The sequence below is a fragment of the Macrosteles quadrilineatus genome, unplaced genomic scaffold (assembly GCF_028750875.1).
Source record: "Macrosteles quadrilineatus isolate MER2022 unplaced genomic scaffold, UCM_ALF_1.0 Scaffold_8__2_contigs__length_117827958, whole genome shotgun sequence".
Classification (NCBI taxonomy): Eukaryota; Metazoa; Arthropoda; class Insecta; order Hemiptera; family Cicadellidae; genus Macrosteles; species Macrosteles quadrilineatus.
The window spans coordinates 105,753,804-105,775,449 of NW_026542601.1; the positions used below are offsets into that span (position 1 = coordinate 105,753,804).

Sequence of the window (21,646 nt, forward strand, 5' to 3'; positions counted from 1 at the left end):
TACATTAACCATCAATAAAAATTACTGTGGGTATAACAGAAGAGAACTGTACTTTCTTCAATAACATTAGGGATCGAAGTTTAAAACAAGAAAAATTAGTTGATGACCAGGACACAGCTGATTCTTTTTGCAGCTGCCTTTGCTATCTTGCTATTTTTGCCCAAAAGCTACCTCAGCTCCGCAACACTTGCATTGATAAGCGTTTCGCTTCAGTATGGGGAAAATTGTTACACCTTTTAGATTATCCCTCAAATCCATTATTTAAACGTACACCTATAAAAATACAATACATAATTGATTTCACTCACTCTGGAAACTCCCCCTCCACCCTGCAGATGTATTCCTTCTGCACCTGTCTGTTGCGGATCTGGTGTTCCATTTGTCTCGCCTTCTTAGGCGTCCGTCCGAACAACAGCAGACCACTGGTGAGCCGGTCCAACCGGTGGATCGTCCTTAGGTTTTTCAAGTGATATTCCTTCGCCAGGATAAATACCACGGTGTTATGACGATATCGGCCACAAGGGTGAACCTGTAATGTGAAACGATCATGGAAAACGTCGTCTAATGTGAATAAAAGAAGTGTCTCAGATTGAATATACATTTCAGAGTTTATAGTACAGGATATTTATCCGATATTGGCCACAAAATTACATCATCTTGTGCTAAAGTTAGAATTTACCTTCGGACAAAACAACGTAACGGAATTCATGAGCAATTGATATCAAAAACAACACGATTTTGAGTAAAAAGTCTTCGCGATTTTATACTCAACTTGTAATACCCAAACACTATATTTATTTTATTATGATATTTTTTTATCATGAAACAAAATACCTTTCTTAAATTAAAAAATGAGCTATGACCATGAACTGAGGTTGGTTAAGGTGAAGAATATTATTGATTTTATTGTAACAGGGAACATTTCAATGGTTTAGACTTTCTTTAGCGATAAGGGTTTGTTAAAGAATAAAATAATCCGCAACAGACATAAAAACATATATTAAACAATTAATTACTTAAATAATTCTGTTATTTTTAATACTGTTATAATACTGTTGAAAAATTAGGTGCTTTTGTGAAATATACTACACAATATTTTGAAAATGGGAAAATATGTGAACACAATGTCTTACGACCTGTTAAAGATTAAGTAACAATTTAATCAACCTATCTGTACAAACAAAGCTGAAAAAATATTCAATAAATCTAAATCCTAGAGAAGAAGAAGAAAAAGTAGGCAACCAGAGGCAGAAGCTAGCCAGGTATAAAGCGTGAATGATTAGTCGCAATATGTTATAATAAAATGTTGTTAAGGTTTGGCAAGAGCTTATAAGTACTGAACAAAATAAACGCTAGAACTCGCAGTTATTAAGATAATAAAGTTAAGTATTATATCAATTGCGTTGGTGTTATAGAACAAGCGGTTTCCAAGAATCTTATCGTCATCTTTATTATTCGAGGATGAAAGCAGAAAGCAGCGATTGTGAAAGCTGGAGTATCCTTTGTGATGCGTTTTCATAGATATTAACAACTATATTTTTTATGTAAACATTATTTTTTATTCATAATAGTTGTTTTTATAGTTAGGTTGAGCAATGAGAAATTGTATTATAAATGTACTGTGAAATTTAGTTTTAAGTATAATGCCCGAATGCAGTTGGAAAGAAACAAATATTTAAGTATGTGTAATTTAGTTTGGAAATTTAACAAAATGCTTATACTGTACTTAAAAAATATAAGCATATTTCACAAACATATACGGCTTCCATGTTTGGGATAATTATATTGATTACTTGACATCAATTATATTGAAGATATTAAGGTCAATAAATCTTTTGAAATCACTTAAAACGTATTAGGCAACGCTTATTTTGTGAATTAATTCATGAAAATACTTTTTATGTAGGAGACAAATAAGAAAAATGTTTCTACGGATAAACTCTTATACAAATGGAAAAAAATAACTTTATAGTATCAATTAACGCCAACAAGCAATATAAAACTATGCGAATTATACACGTAATCCATTAATTGAAATATCTGCATCAAAAATTTAAACCTAAACTTCCAACACATGGACGTACACATTTTGACAAACAGATGAACGATTAGACTCAGGTCACTGACTATAGAGAAGTTTTTACTTTCTCTACAGTCTGTGCTCAGGTTGTTAGTAGGGTTGGTGTGAAGGAGCCGTTACACTTACCGGCAATGAACAGGGTTTGTCCAAGACCACTATGTCATCGTCTACATGGACCAATTTCAAGGGCTTAGCTAACACAGGCGTCTCGTGTCTGCAATACGTCACAGACATGCAATCTACGTGATCTTCACGTCGTCAACAAACCCACATGAGTCAAGCACTGGATTGTCTTGTGTACACGGATATTAGAACAGAAACGGTGGGCCATAAACGAATGACGTCACTGGTCACGTAAACGTGTTTGTTATGGGATCTAAACGTAAAAACCAGCTGTTGAGGTTATTAGTTGATTTGGGCCAATGACGTCATTCGTGTCTATGATTCTTATATGCAAAAATTCGTGTAATTGGTCCTACAAAATATTTGAAGCGGTAGGAAAACTTAAGACAACATGCTAAGATTCAAGTTACAAGCATCTGTCAAAATCGGATCTAAAATATTGTTTGAACGTAACTAATAAAAAAAAAACTATTTAGAGAAGGAAAACTGATAGGTAAAAAAATCCTCTTTCAGTTTACTTCAGCTTATATCAGTAGTACATAAAAATCGGATGATATTTACACTAAACAACATTCGGTAATTTATTTGTTCATAAGCAAGATGTTACTACCCAAAATATTCCCACTTTTTTATATTTGCATCCCTTAATTTGGTCAGCAGAAGATTCCGTTTTGGTTTGAAAATGTTTGATTTGTTCTTGAAAACTATTTCCATTGCTCTTATTTTCCTATGAATTGGCAGTCTAAAAAAACTGTATTCGATTGTCACTAGTCTTATGATTTCAAAGTGACAATCCAGTACTTTACTCATATCACTGACAACACTAAAACAACATCGAATAAAGTTTTCCTGTGCCAGTACCAGGACACAGTGAAGCTCCTTAAGGAGCCTAAATTTACTCACTTTTAGTTAAAACCCCGGAACTAACTAATACTTTTGTGTCCATACATAGTTTGTTAGTCACAATATCATTGGAGGGACACATTTAGAGGAGTTTGAAACACTAAACGTACGAACAAAACATTTACTAGGTTTGTAGATTTTGCGAGGTTGCGGGTTTAAATGGTTTTTACTACACATAATAAGTTTTTGCCGTGTGTGAAGTTTCTACCTGATAAAGGGCTGTATCCCTGGGGTAAAGGTAGGCCATATAAATTGATCACATCCACCCAAACTAGTATTGCAAAAGCTAATGCATGTGCTTCTATAGGGGAAAGCAAGTGTACAAAACAAAAGGAAAAGACTCAACATACAACGGCACACAGTTCTAAAGCAATGATGGTTAGTTTTTGCAGACAATTTATGTTGTAATTAATTGACAAAAATGTGAAAAGTCGGAGAATTTGCTCTCAACATTTTTATAAATAACGAAACAAACCCCTAAACTTAAATTCATTATTAGAAATTCAGAGCTAAAGTAAAAAAAAAAACTAAAAAATAGTTTTGTAAAGTTAATATTTAGTTTTAAATAGCTATTAACGCAATGAATCAATAAAATAAACAATTTAAAACCCAACGTTGTTTTTCTAAGAAAATTCGTCTGATTAAACTAAGTTTCTATTTTAACAAATAACATGTATTAATTTCCATTGCAATTTCGCTCAGTAAATTCAAAACCGCCACACAACTCGAGTCAAACAACATATACGCATCCAGCCATGGGCGGCTAAATATCTAGAATGATAGCTCACAAGACTTCCAACCCTAAACAGTAGTTTTGAAAAACAGCTGACCCGGATAACACTGTTACAAGTTAGACAGAACTAGAAGTGTTAATTACACACAGGTTAGATGTTAGAGAGAAGATTATATACAAAAGAGTGGGGATGTTCATGCAGAGGGATGTATGGCGTCTCGGTGCCACTTACGGGGATGGAGGCTGGTTTGTTAACGACCACAACATCTTCGTCCATGTGTACAATGGCGATAGGGTCGGCCGTCACTGGCACCTCATGTCTGAAACATACACTCATGCAGCTACTACACGCTCTCTTACAAACCAGAGATGGATTATAGACCCATAAAACAACGCAGTCTTTAGAAATCGAGTGGCTCTATTTCAGTGGTAGGAACTTTAATTTGCTCGCTCTGTCTCTTTCTGATTTGAATATGAGGGATACTTAATCTTACGAGTGCCATCGGGTTGCTTCCGTTTCACCGTTCGTCATTCTGAACATTAAAACCCGATGTCACAGATGGGCAAATTGTTCACATTCTACAGTTTGACTATTAAGTATATTGGAAATGATTTCACAACAGTGTAATCTAACTTGCATTTTTAGTTCGCTGTTCTGAAGACGAAGGAAACCCGATTTTACAATAGTGTATCCGTAATTGCTATTGAGGACTCTCAAACGGATGGAAACTGATTACACATAAATGCAATTGAGATAATTGCGTTCTACCGGTTGAAATTACTCAAGTTTCAAATTATTTTTGTTGCTTGCAGTAGCACACAAAAATGCTTCAGGATCCTAAGAACGAGAGAAGTTCGATAACATAGTTCAACCAAATTACTTGCATCCTACATCATCACCACTCTAAAGCATAGGGAAACTTTTTTTTAAAAGAGGTTGGCGGCCTCTTTTCTTTTAACCTTGCAATTGCCCGTCCACATAGACTAAGCGCCTGTGCGTGGATCGTATACAGCAAAGCAAGGAGTGAGCCGGTACAGTACAAAGGTGATCTGTAATGATAAAATGTTTTCGGCAGTGACCAGGATCTGAACCCAGACATTGCTGGGCCCGAAGTCCGCAACGCTACCGACTCACTATCGTGGTGAGTGAGCACAATTAATATTACAACTGATATTACAATATCAATTGTGCTAACAAGTTCCTTGCATACTGCCCCGGAAACTGATTTAATCTATGAAGCAAAGGGAAACTGATTTCATGTGCATTTGGGGTGCTTGGCGTTTACTATTCACAACAAAGGAAACTCGATTTTATGATGGAGCAATCGATCTGCCTTTGTAGTTCTAAAGACATAAAAACATCGTTGTTACAATAAGCAGTCGAGTTGCTAGCATTCTGCAGTCACTATTCCGAAGACAAGGGAAACACGATTTTTTAAATCTTTATATGGCGATCTACCATCACAACTCCATTTCAACATCTTCCCTATCACTGATACAGGACCACCACTTGATATAAATTTACTGGAACCCATTGTAAGCTATGTTTGAGCAAAAGTAGTTTATTACAACCACCAAAGTAATTTCGAACTGCATCCACTTGATCTAGTAATTTCAAATGAATTTCATTGTAAAATGTATTATTTAGGAGATAAATACAATTTGATAATCTAAAGTGACAAACACAAATAAATGTTCCCAAAGTATGTAATATGAAAATATTTCTGTGCAGAATAGTTTTGATAGTTTTATGTAAAACGTTTATAATCCATCTCTATCAGTAGCAAACTATGCAACCTTGATTAATGTACTTGTGCAAGTAAGTATCATATATTGAAAAAATACATATACTGTTAATAGTATTTTTGTAATTAAAAATATTAATGGTGGCCTCTAAATTGTACATAAATTTTTCAAGTTTCCACAACCGTTTTTCCAAAAGAATGTGCCATTAATATTTTGATAAGACTCAAACACAAAACGGTAAAACTACAAACCATCTGCAATGGAAAATGAATAAGAAAAAAAGTGAACTTCAAATTATGATCACAACCAGAGAAAAAAAAACACTAAATCAAGTTTGTTAGTGACATAACTATAAATGTACGTAGTACAATAACACTGGCTTTTATGAATATTATTGATAGACTAAATACTACACAAAACATGGCCTGAAAAAGGTATACTACATAATTTTCAAATAACAGTTTTTATACGAGTATATTTTTACTGTATTCCTTACACAGAGCTATTTACAGATGAAATTCCTGCTACCGTTACATCTGCAATTTAAAGGTAGATGTTAGAAGATGTACTGCATTATAACAACGCGTTAAATTTCTCAACTAAAAACACGATACTTAAATTAAGTGTATTAACAAGCTCAATTAATAGTTAATAAATATGACAGGTGAGTCAAATATTTAAAAAATTAACGAAATAAAACGCCCTGCTGTTTTATTTCTCGAAAAATTATTTAATAACCGTAATGCTTTATTTGTTATTTTGAATTTCCTGCAAAATGCATCTTCACACCATGCGAAAAATTTTAGTTAATTAAATATCTGTAGCATACAATATGCATAAAAAGACAATGACAAGGACGGTTTTTAATTATATTAATGAAATATCTGTTTTTATATTCATGTTTAGTGTACATAATATTATTTCTTAACATAAAGATATTCTATGTACGATATTAGTAAACTGAATTTGATTATCTGTGGGTACAAAATCACTTTCTTTACCTCTTAAAATATTTTAAAACACCGCTTCAGCATTCACTCACGAATACATAAAAAAAACACATAGGCTATGTAATATAATTACGTCACATGATATTAAATTATATTTTTTTAATATAGTAAAGGTTTGTATTCAAAAGACAGAGAAAAAAGAAGCAGACAAGGCACTTATGGTTTAACTTTAACTTTTAAAAATTGTGTTTCAAGCTTCAATTGAATGAGTTATTTACATTTGCCCATAATAAATGCAAACTTGAATTTATATAAGACGTTTTGATAAAAAAAACCCCAGACATGTGATTGTTATTTGACTGTAGATCGAAATTGAAGTTTTTTTAAAATTATTAGTATTACACAAGATAACTGAAAAAAATAAAGCAATTGGTGCAATGTTAAGCAAAAGTCATTTATGAGTATTACAGATTGAATTTTACGAAAAAGATCAATGAGCGCAAACTTCTGATGTTTACGTAAATCAGTTTAGTATTGTAATAGATTTTATGGGGTTTTGACAGGAGCTTCGACCCAAGATGTTTTCAATTTATTGTCAGAAACCGGAAACAAAAGAATAATAACAAATTATATACGAACGCTTTGCAAAAATTACGGACTTCTTTTTAATGAGCCAGTAAAAATTGGTTACAAATAGAAATTGAACTGAAACCCTTAGTTTTATGTGGAAAGATTACATCCATCTCCAAAGTGCCACTTCTTTACTCTCTGTACCACGCCACACTATGAAATGCCGAGGCTATGTACATTAGATCACTGCCAATTTGATTACATTACTAGGTAAAGGGACTCACCTGTGGACAATGTTGGCCAGAAGATCGTTGTGTTTCAATCTGTAGTCAATGTCCACCTTCTCATAGTTCACTGTCAGCGAACCAGTCTTTATACACCGCTCCTGAAACGACAATAGGTAATATTGATACTGATTGTTTCTACATATTTTGATTTTGAAGTCCTAAAAGCACTAATGGGATCATGGTCCACTGAAACGCCACGAAAAAGAAGCTGTTCCAAAAGGAAAAAGCAGGGTGTTACATGAATATCATCACAACTTCTTACTTTTTGAACTGCGGACTATGTATTTCCAAAGCCATGCTTCGAAATTCAAGGACCTTTTTGACAACAAAAGAGGACCATAGAGCAAAATAGCAACTTTTATTGTTTGTAGTTGCTGTTATTTCTATTGTTTATGTGGAGTACCAAACGTTTTAATACAACCCAAATTAGGCTACATAGGTTTTATAAGCTAAAAAAAAAAAACGAAAAAAGTATTCTTGGGACAGCTCCGAACAACTGAATATGACACCCCAAAGTAAATATTCCTTGTGAAAAATAGTTACAGACAACTAAATGACCCATTTTACGTGAGTTTTAGCGAATTAGGCTATGAACTATGCAATGAGAAAACAGCAAAAAATAATGTGGATCCTCATTTAGCCAAAAACTATTTAAAGGTCTTCGTGAAGGAACAATAACATCGAAAGCTAAAAGCCTTCTCATCTGATGTACGTTTTAGGATAGCATCCTGGAAATTACGTTATTGGTAGCTGTTAATGGAAGTCAGAAAATCTATAAATTATCAATATGAAGGGATATAGTAGAAACTGTTTGTTATGTACTTACATACTCCTCGGCGGGGTGAGCCCTGAACTCTCTCGCGAACACGTCAAGAATCTTCTCACCTACCCAGCGGCCTTTAGTGAACGTTGTGAACGTGAAGTAGTATGGGTACACCTTCCGTAGACCTGTAAAAGCAGATTGATAGTGAAAAAACAGCTTTGTAAGTCAATTGATACCGTACGCAAATACTCAACAGCGATTAAGTTACTGTATTTAACCAACAATACTCATACAGTAACTCAATAGCTTATTTATTTAGCCAATTTCACAATAAAGTTGCATTGTCCAAGTAAACTTCACTAAGATTATCTGACAACGAAATTGTTAAATATAAAATTTGAATTCATTGGGACTATCTGTCTCAAAGAATTTCAATTTCAAAATAAACCCAAAGCGAGAAATTCACGGACATTGCAGTAGCCTTTACTCTCGAGAAATTACTTTTAAGTGCCTTTTAAAGCATACCACTATACAGAATAGCTCAACAAGCTGAAAAAATACGGTGAGGCCATAACCGTTTCGTATAACCGAGTTTCTGGATTATCAATGTAGTATCTGTAAGGTAGGGAAGGTGTTAGTAAATAGTTTTATTTTGTACCTGATGAATCAGTTGGTCCTTCGTAAGTCGGGTTAAAATACCCAAATATGTTAGGTTAATAGAACCTACATTTAAACCTAGGGACATAGCAGGGTTTTGACCTAGGGGGGGGGGGGTGGTCTTGACCTAGTATATATCTAACTTAACAATACAATTTTACAGATATTACTAATTCATCGGTTATTTCTTAGCTTAGTGGAAGATTTATTCATAATTAAAATGGGGCTATAGAGTGATGCTTTTCTATGCGTGTAACGGTTATGGCCTCTACCAGATTTGTTCAGCTAGTTGAGCCGTACTGTAAGATGGACATGCTTTAAAAGGCACTTAAAGTAATTTCTCGAGAGTAAAGGCTACATTGTCCGTGCAGTTCTCGCTTTGGGTTGAATTTGAAATTGAAATTCTTTGAGACAGATAGTCCCAAAGTGCTTCGGTTTATCGCGAGGACGTTCTTATAACACGAAACATAAGACACATAATTAGTATCTTATCTTTGGTAAAATTAATTGTTCGTACGTTATATATAATTGAATGACAACGTTTTATCTAGAACGTTGCCCCAATGTCTAATACGACCCGTGATCGATAACAAGACTGAATGTTACGTTCAGAGTGTCATTGTTAGAGAGGTTAAAAGGTTGTCGAGTGCGGCAGACTAAGTGACAAGCCACGCTCGGCTCTCGACCAATCAGAAGCCAGTTCTCGACTTCTCCGCCAATCAGAGCGTAGCTGACTCAGCGCGGCTCTTCATCCTCAATAGCTCTTCAGTCTCGGCTCCGCAATCTTGCAGATTTCGATGACTTTGCTGCACTAGTGAGGTGCACTTACATTACTGCAGGATCTCTTACAATTTTAGTAGACTGTGAAGTAATTCTCGGTTTACATCTCTACATTTTTAAATTAAGACTTAATGACAACAGTAAGTAAATTTAACAACTTGTCAACTTATTGGAGTTGACAAAACGAAAACTATGTAGTTATGTACAAGAAAAACAAATATATATCTGTTAAAGTTTCGCATGTGTATACTATGATGAATAATATATATATATATATATATATATATATATATTTACACTTACCATTCTCGATGTAGTACGAGGTCTCGTTGTAACGGTCGTCGGTAAAACCTGGCCTCTTGGCCTTCAAGGCTTTCGTCTCCAACTTGGCCTGTAACAAACAATCTCTAATAATATACCATAATGAACTAAGCCACGTAAAGCTTAGAGAAAACTGCCACAAATATAATTTAAGAAACACAAAACAAATGTCGATAACGACATACTGTACATTGTCAAAAACTAGTAAGATACCTTAATTGTTTTTGGTGTTGCCTTCCAGATTACTTCAAATCAAATCAAATAATCAAGACTACATTAATGTCAGTCCTAGCTTTTTGGACTTAGTCCATAGCCTGGCCTAACTTAGCTTACGGACGGTTGGTCTTCGGTTCATCACTACTTTTATCTAATTATAAAAGTCAAATCAAACGAATACTACCCAATAAATGTCGCATTTCTCCTAAATAGTTCCCACCAAACAAATCACTATGTAGATTTGTCTAAAATAAAATGGCCAACACGATTTTGAACAAACAATGACCTTCACATAGTTTTAAAAGCTCTACAACTCAAGATCCGCACGTCTGTAAATCTGTCAGTGTCTACTTTCGACAGAGATAATCTCAGTATATCACCCAGCACAATGGGGCTGTTGAGACACTTGGAGGGTTTCACAGATGAGTAGACGAGCGGAGCAGGTGGGGCACAAACTGACACCATTGTGTCTAGCCAAGAGATCGCTACGTCGTGAAATCTGTTGAAACATCTCCCTGACAGGACAATAGACAACAAGCAGGCCGGACAGAATTAGACCATTTATATAAACTAGTGAGGTTTAACCCTGGAATGCCTGCAAGATTTGCTAAAATGCGAGCACATTTTGCATAGTTAATTTGTAAAATGGAAAAATATTATTTTAGAGAAAGTTATACCATATTGTATATAATTAGTTTCAGGAAGGAACAGAGTGTATTATTATTTTATTTGTAGGGTAATAAAACATAACCACAACTTATGACCTCTTTTTTATAGGTTGAACCAAATTTTTTATCCCTGTATAAATTTTTAAGGGTCATATACAAATACAATATAAATAGTGTATAAATATCGCTATATACATTTTACAGGAACTCTTATCTACTTTTTGGAAGTGGTAAGTAAATAATAAGTGTTATTTGCTATACATTTCCCCAAAAAGTTGAATATTATTTTGTTCTTTTACTCATCAGCTCACCTTGAATTTTCAAGTCAGTAGACAAAGAAAAGAAGCATTCAATCACGACAATTTAAATGTTGCAGTATGGGCATAGAATAAATAAACGTAGGGGCAAGTTAGCAGTATTGCCAAAATCTTGAGCTTTACATCTGCTTAATATAAGTCAACCCGTTGGTTATGAGCTTGGATATTATGTAAAATACTAGATTGCTCTCTAAGTGACTGATGGCGCTAAGGACCCTGATCGGCTATAAAATGAGCGATCGCCCTCGCCATAAGGTTTCACAACAAGGTCTGTATTTACTTGGTTATGATCAACATGACTTTTCAGTGGATGTATTTCTTAATACGTAGAAAGTTAACCAAGCCTGAAAGCCCTAAGATTTGGGTTTCTATGAAGTTGGATGCACATAGCTTCAACAGAACTTCAAGGGCGATTACACACAGCTAAAACCACTAAGGGTTTACAAAAGCAAAAACCGGGAAATAATGGTTTTCGAATAAAGAGATTGCATTACCCCTAAACCCATTAAAAGGGAGTGGAGCAAGACACCGACAAGTTTGGAAGCGGTGAAACGCCTACTAGTAGAACGAGCTCCCTACTCTATAAAAGATTTTATAAGTTGCTGATCAAATTACGATATACTATCTTACTGTAGTTAAGCAATTTTAATAATAATTCGAGTTTAGGTTATTTTATATTCTTTGTGCACCTCGTGACGTAATTAAAATTTTTTTGTGCAAAATGAAGATGATATGATTTGGTACCAACTAGTGAAGCCATTCAATGGACATAAATACTATTCAATAATTCATCGTATAACTCCTTGTAAGGAAATTTATAGCTAGATTATAAACAATGGTTTAAAATACTAAGCAATGTTATTAGCTTGCGAGGATAAAAATAATCCTTATTTTGAATATAGTGTACGAGTATTCAAAAGTTTTATTTAACCGTTCCGATCTTCAGATACATTTATTTGACCACTTGTACTTACCAACTAACTACTCTCTCAATTGTGGATTGGCCAGATTGCAGCACCTTGGAAACGAAGTCATTGGGAGATCAAAAACACGTTTTAAGCGGGAAATTCAAACTCTGACAGTGAATAATAACCAAATTTAAATTTGTGCCCAAATGTGCACACAAGGACCGAAGAGGATATTTTGTTTGACATGACTAATGCAAATTTGTATTTGTTACTTTGGTTGAATAAACGAGTTATTGAGTCGGATCACAAGTTGACATCTTCAACGAACAGTTGTCTTCCTTCAGAAGGAAATCCTCTAACATTATCTTTGTTGTGCCTGTTTTGTAGCTGATGTATGTTTGTTTTGTTCGAAAATCTTTTTCATTCTTGTTATTCATTTATAGATTTATTGTTGTTTGTTTTTAATTTTTAAGTTTATATATTATTAAATCTTGAGGAGATATTTGTTGTTTTTGTACTTTCAAAATCTATATGCTTTTTCTGAAATCCAAATTAATATTAAATATTTTTCGTTATTATCTGTACAATACTTTGTTAATGTTATTATCTGTTATTGTTGTAACGTTGTTGTCTTGTTGATATTATTTTTTGTTGCAATGCTGCTTTGTTTCATGGCCATTATTAACTTCTCTTGTTTTTTTATCTTTTTATTTTGCTCATGTGAAAAACATATATTTTGTAAATGGTGTATCCGTTTATTTATTTATTTACTTATAAACGGTTGCACCATTTTTACAGAAAAATACAACTATTGTCTTACAGAAAGAAGGAAACAAAACTCACAGGCCAGTACAAAAGTAGTGAAAAAAAACTGGAAAACAAGACTTCAATAACAAGACATACAAAATGAATAACAACTATAAATAACAAGCTATAAATAACAAACTATAAATAACACACTATAAGTAACAACTATAAATAACAAACTATCTGAACAAGTGGACAAAACAATAGATTTGAAAAACAAAACCAGTATAGGAACAATAATGATAGCAATACAGTAAGCCGAGTGAAACTTTAGTAAAAAATGCAGAACAATCTGATCCGTTGATATTAATAAATAAATAAATAAATAAAATAAAACCATTCTTAAAATGTTTACAGACTCTCTTGAAAGAATTATATCAAAAAGAAAACGGTCAAACAAACAAATAGTTCAGTGAATATAGATAATATTATCACTTTCTGTTACTTTTATGCAACATACGACCATTCATAAAATCTGAAATTTAATTCATTGTATTTGTCATGGTCGATAGCGGCTAAATTAGGCTCAACGCCCTCTCATTGGTCAAGAGGTCTGAAACTCTTCACTGATTGGTTCTCTTGAAACGCTCGGCAAACAATGGCCACTCCAACTGTTTGGAAACCTGTTAGGCCATTAAAATCATTACCACGTTAAGAGCTCTCGTGGTTCTAGTGATTTTAATTGATTACTGTACATACGAAATACATTATCTGCTAAATTTAATTATAATAGTGAAGTCATACTTCCATCTCGACTTTTTTAATACTTTTTAAATTTGGCCCATAGTGGGGCTTTAGATTCCTTAGCACAGAGCTCAATTTGAATGTTTAGGTTATGAGGATTGAGGGAGACGAAAATAACTTATTTTTTAAACCGAGATACGTTATGATATTCAACAACTTACGAATAGTTAGGCGAAATAATTATTTGACGTTTTACCATAGGTATTGGTATTTTGGTGACTACTAATAGTCAATCGTTCCTCTAAGTTAGTAAGTCAATTGTAACCATGAAACTATACAGTGTGCAGTATTTTATCAAGTTTTAATGAATAATACCTTCGGAAGGAGTTTAGTTCAACCAAAAAATGCCGTGGTACACAGAATTGAAGATCACAAGTTTAACTGTGTACTTATACCCCCTCAAGGACTAGACCGAAATGCCATTAAGGGTTGTAACAAACTGGAATGCAAATATCTAAGAGAATACGTGGAATTTCGTTCACACTGAAACACCAAAATCAAGAGATAGCATAAACTCCACTACCAGAAGGTAAAACTGATTGAAACCGCAATATCAAGAAGAATACACAGATTTCATTATCAGAAGACTTAGTAGACCATAAACACTACTATCAAGGGATATAGGGTTAGGATGAACTATTATCAAGAGACGTAATAGAGAGAAATCCCCCAATTAAAACAAAATATGAATTACCACTATCAAGGAAGATATACCAAAATACCAAGGTTATAAAAGATAAGTCTTGCCCTGCGTCTGAGTCCGTCCATGACACTTTGGATTAGTCCTACCTCCAACAGGTAAAAAATCTCCGGGCATTCTTACAACGGAGGAACAAGTAGATCTATTTTGACTTGTCTAGTCGTTACCAAACGGAAACAGATTCTATTTCAGGTGACAGCGTTCGTCACTGTCACAGGATAAATCTGTTTACTCAGCTTCAGTTGATGGCAGATGGGCCGTGGACCACACATATTCCATTACAAGAGTCGTACAACAAGTGGTGGCTGGTGGCCAGAACACGACAATAGAATATCGCGACCTGGTTGACTCGCTCACCAGTTGGCTCGGGGGGTTTTCTTTGGCAAAAGGGTGATTACTGTTTTTACGTAAACCAAGTAAGTTTTTTTTTACTAGAATCTAGCCCGGATTGTTCACATCACTCCAGGATAGGTTGCTTAAAATATATAAGGCTACATTACCCTGATCACCGAGTGATCCATGTAAGTCCAAAGAATAGGATTACGCGCTTCGACGTCAAAGTACCATTGTCAAATCATACGAAAACTTAGTCGAGTCTCGGAATGTGAGCAAGTCTGTACTATGTGACGACCGTTTACCACGAATTAGTTAGTAGGCCTACTTTAAATATTTTGGTACCGGTAATGTGTTTTTTACGTGTGTGTCGGAAAAACTGTGACGTGACCATATGGTTTAGACAAGTTTTTGTATGATTTAACAATAACAATTTGACGTCGAAACGCCTAATCCTTTTTTTGGACTTACATGGATCACTTGGTGATGAGGGTAATGTAACCTTATATTATATCATCAGTGATTCAGAAAAACAACATAAAACATGAAGAGGTTGTGGATTTATCACTTCTAATCCGTTGGTGATCGGCGGATTTGAACTGATGGCCTTGAGGACCAAAGTCTTGCGCTTCCCACGTATCCAGGTTGGTATCACCTAGTTTCAATATAACATTGGTATTTTATAGAGTGTTTTAAAGAGTTAAACTGCTACATAAATTTTATGTCTTTTTTGGCCTTATATTTTATTCTATGAAATGGTTAGGTACTTATTTGTATAACCTGGTCTGATGATGATTGGAGTGTCCAATCGAAATCAATCACCACTTACCATTTCTTATGTATATGTTCCGCCTTGTGAGTTAACGCTATAAGCGTAAACAAATGTTTTAAGTGTTATTAGACGTATCTGTTATTAACGTTCCGTAAATTTAATAACACGTAAAATGCTGATCAAGCTGTTATTTAATTGTTTAAGTAACACCACTACACTACTATTTTTACTATTTGAAATTATTTTCATTCTACTACACTATACAACTGCGATGTCTAAAGATTATAAAACAGTTTTGAACTGCATATATACAGTAGGTCAGAGTGCACACTGCACAGTATATGTACAGTTGACTTGCAATTCCCCTGGGTACAAGTACCAAGCTTAGGGTCCTTCAGGGACTGAGGCCACTTACGTACAAATACACTGGACTGACGTGCAGTCCTCAGGGTCAGTTCTAAGCAGACAGTGAATACAGATTGTATAATGGATTAATGGGGCTTAGAAACAAAGGTGAAAATACTCTGCAGTATCTGGTAAGAGATAACGCTCGTATGCGGATTGTATTTTAATATTAAATAACACATTTTTATAAGAAATTCTACCAAAATTTTCCAATTTGAATCTTTATTTATGGACTAGATTTGGAAAACAAAGAATCATAGGTATATCTATGAGTTCAAAAAGATAGTTAATTGATTTTGTGTAAAGCAAAATTTCCTGCAGTAGGCCTATCTACCTGGCGAAGAAACGTAAACAACTTATGATATCTTCGAAGGGTAGGTGGTTTGATAACACGTATAGTGATTAAGATTTGAGAGAAACCTAACCACTTTGTGGCAAAAAAATATAAGACACTGAAATATTCCCTAGTCAGTACATATTTAGGTAGAATTTTAAATTCTCAATAGTGAACAACATTAGTTGGAAATTTTTGATTTGTTCTTGTTCAAAGACATCAAAACCATTAAAAATTTGAAAAAAGATGTTACGAGTCTATTTAACGTTTACACTAAAAGAACACTAGCAAACAATCTTTGTTTATAATCTTTAGAATGCAAAAGATTAATGCACTAATGTTCTACAAAAGTTTCAACTCGTTTAGTAGTTATTTCAAGAAAGATTTTATGTATTTGTTTCTGAAGATTGTAATGTCATTAACAATAAGTTTGTTGTCAACATACCACGTTAAAGGTAATGGTTTATGTTTGGTTACATCTTTACATAAATACTGTAATTAAAATTATGTAGTTGGTTCTAAATAACTTTTAAAATGTTACAGAGAATCTGTATAGCTTTGTTATTAACAATAACCGCAGAAAATATATAGTGTATCAGTATGATTCTGTGGTATAACCAGATGCTTATTCAGGAACTAAGAAAATCTACTGACATTTCAAATGTAAAACATCCCTCTAAAGTCTTTGTCAGACAAGAGTTTTTTTAAACACACCAAGCTATCGTTCTCACTGCACTTTGAGAACGCGTTCAGATACAGTTTATTCTACAAAGAACTGGGACAAAGACAACTTCATCAGCAGAACTGTCGGTATCGACATGCTGTCTTAAACACGAACATGGACCTAGAGAAATGTCCATGACTACACTTACAAAGACATGTGGGTGTTCGTTTTGCTAGGAATAACATTAGTGTATTTTGTTTTGTGAAGACAACCCTTGATGCAGAGGATAGAGCAAGATGGAGAGGCTTTGTTGGTGCGGCCAAATATCTTCTTAGATATGCATGGCCCTGGGAGTAAGAGTAAGTAAGAAGACAACCCTGATCTGTCCATAAATATAGATATAATTTGTGAGTAAATCTTAAAACAATTTAGAACCATTGAGGTGCAAGTACTATGGACAAGCAAGGTGGAGACTGTATGGGTAAGCAATAAAAAGTGAGGCGGACGGCCTACTAAAAACGGATTTACAAATTTTACATGGAAATTTTAGAATTCATGTGTGATAAATAAACCAGTTGAGTAAGTAGAGAAAATAACTATTAAAACAACAAGGCATAAGACATAAGACTATATATAAATTATTGATATTATTTGCAATTTAACCAATTTCAAAAGCACAATAAATAGCAGCAAAATAAACTCTGTGCAACAAGAGAATGGCAAGAAAAAAGTTCCAATACAACAGGCAAGGTATTGAGGAAACAACAGGCATTTTAGAGAACAAAAGGTCTGGCTTATAGGTGAACGTCGCAACTCTATCTCGTACGGTAAATCTTATAAAATATAAAAGTTCAAATCAATTTAACTAATGAGAAATAACCGTATACTTCACGAGTACCGCAAAGTTCTTGGTTGCTTTGCAATCTTTCGAGACTCAAAAGTGTATATTTTGGTTTTATTCACCAAAATAAAACCAAAATATTTATATTTTTTATCTTTTTTTCTTGGTCTTTTAGTTATTTGCTGTAGAAATATGTACGAAAAGATGATATCCTAGTTTAGTGCAAGTTAATTTAAAGAATTAAAAAAACTGCGTCAAAGAAATTACACATACTTCCTCCCATTACCTTTTCATCAATCCTCAATACTGTATTATAATGGGAGGGAGAACTATGACATTTTATGGGTAATTTCAATAAATTTCTTACCGTAATTTTTTTACAGCATTGGGAATTTCACAATTTCATTTAGAGTTTGAAAGGCCCCAATATATTAAATTGTAATCAAAATCGTTCGAGAATATTAAGTGAAAATCGGGTTCTCCATTATTTTATGTTGTTCAATGGCACATCCCCCATTTACTATAATAATTTTAAAAAACACCTAGAGATACCATGGATTTGTCAAATGCCAAACTTCACCAAAATCACACCACAGGTATAGTCTCCACTCCAACAACCCCAACGATTATACCAACGATCACAAAAGACCAATATCGTTGGATTATACTCAGTTTATTCCCACTTTAACCTCACGATATGCAACCTCAAGTGGTACAGCAGGCACAAACAAAGACAAACTCCAGTGTAGTCCACGACGTGCCAACGTTTGGCATTGTTGCAAGATCATTGTATTTATTTAGGACTTCAGATCTTCTATCCGGGACAGCTCGCCTGCTTTACGATGCTTAAGTTCGCTAAAACGACTCTCGACTATTTTGTTACGACTAGTTTAGTGTTTTGCTCTTTTGTATTGTCATTTGTTCTGAAACGGTTATGAGTTTACAGAGGTTGTACAGTCTTTGTGAAGTTAGTAACGCCTGATCACTGGGGTATTTATAAGCTTTGATTGTAGTTATGAACAATGGAAGAACCAGTACGTGAGACAATTATACTTGTGGCTGCTTGATAAATATACATGTTCATAAATTAACGAAAGTAGTTCAAATTTATATCCAATAGATTACAATCTCCACTTATGTATTATTAACACATTTAAAGGGTCAGTTTAATCAAATTATCACTTTTGGAATATATCTTATGTTTAAAAATAATCAAGGAGGTGTGTCTGTAAAAAAGAAAGATTTAGTGTTAGTTCAAATACACCTCTTTCCTTAAGATATAAGCTTGCATTTTCCATTCTTGGTAAACTTTAAGATCGGCATATGTTAAGAGATAGCCTACTTTCGAAGGGCTGAATGATCTTCATTCGATATAAAAAGTGTACAAACAATTTATTTGTAAAGGACATAACCGAAAATCCTCAAAAATTGTCATTTACGTGGATAGTTTTGATACCTTTTCATATAATAAATTACCAAAGTCAATCAAAGAACTAAAAGGTAAAAAATTCAAATTTTTTTGAAAATTTGGCTTATTAATAAATGTCCAGCCAGACTTGAGGATTTCGAAAAAAAAAGGTATGGCTAGGCTATTGTGTGAGTAGAACTTTGTAGAGTAGAACGCATGGTTTTGTACTCAAATCTGTACTTTTGCATGGTTTGCTTTGTATGATAAGAGACTGTAACATTGACGATTGCAATGCATGTTTTTCATGTTAAAAGCAAATAAAGACATTTCATTTCATTTCATTTTTGCATTTGAAATAAAAATCATGAACAATTTTGACCGACACGAATTCATCAGGGGTTTAATCAGTTGTAACTAAATTTGAATTGTACACTCAAATTGAAAATAATCAAAAACAAAGTTCAAAATACTACAACCAACAAAAACCTGTGCATAATCCATTACTCGTCCACGCATCTAATAATAAACTAAGAAGTTATTTAAAGAATTACACACAGATGCTAAATATATTCGTGGCCCTCTTGTAAGACAAAGGCATTAGTACGGATTGTTGGCAGGGTTGGTCTTTGCAGCAGATTAGTACCGGTGACATGGTCCGTAAATTCATACTTTAATATAGAAATGACCTACATAAAACAGAGGATGTGCTGTGCATTACGGTAGGAAAAACATGTCATCTTCTAATGCACCATTATTTGGGAACAAGGGTTCGTAAATTGTGCAATTTATTAGGGTACGAAAATGCGCAAAGAAAAGCAATCCAGCGCAACCCCCCTTTATCTTTCAAGGATTGTGTTTGTTTAAGACATTTAATAGGTGAATAACACTAATAGTTATTTACAATATTTTTTTGCTGGTTTTAGATGCACACTGTAAAGTGTGATAACCTACCTCAAACAAGTTCAGATAGTAAAAAAGTAGCCTATTTGAAATCCATTCTCATAAACAGTTTCGTTTTTTTTACTATCTGACTGTGGTTAAAGATTCAACTGAATGATCTGCTGTTAAATTAAATTGTTAGGAGGTCGTATTATAGTACTGTATATTTCGTACCTAGGGCAGAAAACCATTTTGGTCCGCGGTACAAACACTGTTTTTCACTACTCTATACCTTATTACCACTATTCACCACAATAATAATGCACACTTACAGTCAAAACAAGTAAAACTTTAAGGTTATGTGAAGAAATAGTTTGAGGAATCAGCAAAAATGATAATAAATAGGTTTGAGCACAACAAAATTTGTATGACTACTCACTAGGCAACGGTGACAATAAAACAATTATACTGCAATGCTATGGATACTGATTGTGTATTTAATATGCATTAATGTTTTAAGAGTAAGCGGGCAGCTGATTTTCGGCCCTAGGGATGTAAAAACCTTCTCGGTCCCCAAACCACGATGACAGCTGGCATGGACAGCAATACGTAGCTTTCGGCTGCCAATAAAAGTTTTTAACACGGCTTAAAACATCAAAGTTTGTTGAAAAAGTTTTGACACGAAGAAATTAAGTGTTAGCTATTCAGTACTGAGCTTGGGGATCTTACACAATGCAGGAAATTAATAATAAAACCAGCTGGGTGCAATTATTAAAAGTCTTTTTACCTTTTTCAAGTCCTTGTTGAGTTCAAGATCGTCGGAGGCCTTCCGCTTTTCAGTCCCCGGAGTGACCAGGCCTTCCTTGTCCTGCAACAGTAAAATATATTTAGTCAACATTATCAGTAAAAAATTACGTTGCTTCTGGATTGCAGCTTATAAACGAACGTTCCATCGAAATTGAGGCGCTTGTAGGTTAAATAATTTCTTAGAGGAAAAACTGTCTCGTGGTATCATCCATGAAACACTTTCATAATTATTTTTTGTAAAATAAATTAAAATTTTCTTCAAATAGATTGTGTTTCAAACAGTTGAAACATTTATGGAAAACAAAATAAGAACAGTTTCATGTCAGAGTTATTTAAATAACCCTAAAATACTAGTGGAGAATTTTTAAGATTAAAATAAGTAACTGTAAGTAAAAATATAAACAAAAATCAGGATAGGAAACTCGGGCCAGACAAGTTCCTAGAAGCGTAATCACAGGGGAAACACGAGGTCCTGTGAAGGATAATCCTTCAGATCCTGAAGGATACAGAGATTACTGTCTAATACTTCTACCTATCGTCAGCCTCTTGTCGTCACGTTCAAGCTGTATTACTTATAATAATATTATCATATAAAATAAATCAATAATAAAGTTAAGCATATAGGCCTAAACATATACACGCTACACATGAAATATAAATGTTTGGTATCGCATAGCTTTGATGTAAGGAACTTTATTTACGTTTTATACGTACTTAATTTGTTCCATAACAGATAGTTTTATAAAATTCGTCGTCTTCTGTCGGGCAAGGAAATCATTTTTAAAGACAGCACATTATGTTTATTGAATGTGTTGCCAGTACCATAGATTTTATACTTGGATAAATACCAAATAATTTGTTTTCCAAAAAACATATATGTCTTTCAGTTAAATTAAAAATATAATTTTTGAAATTTAAGAAATTTAACAA

General features: G+C 33.9%; 1 protein-coding gene across 3 annotated transcripts in view; it reads right to left on the minus strand.

Moving 5' to 3' along the window:
* LOC129001136 (pseudouridylate synthase RPUSD2-like) overlaps positions 1-21,646 on the minus strand; it is a 566,808-nt gene that overhangs the window by 7,179 nt on the left and 537,983 nt on the right. For 2 of the 3 annotated variants that reach the window (XM_054428335.1, XM_054428338.1), the window contains 6 exons: positions 20,697-20,777; positions 9,896-9,983; positions 8,219-8,340; positions 7,390-7,490; positions 4,072-4,159; positions 309-529 (listed from right to left, as the gene is read on the minus strand). In XM_054428335.1, the coding sequence (XP_054284310.1) occupies positions 309-529; positions 4,072-4,159; positions 7,390-7,490; positions 8,219-8,340; positions 9,896-9,983; positions 20,697-20,777 (701 nt within the window). Of the gene's footprint in view, positions 1-308; positions 530-2,206; positions 2,295-4,071; positions 4,160-7,389; positions 7,491-8,218; positions 8,341-9,895; positions 9,984-20,696; positions 20,778-21,646 lie in introns of all 3 variants that reach the window. The other variant, XM_054428337.1, reaches the window with a different exon arrangement.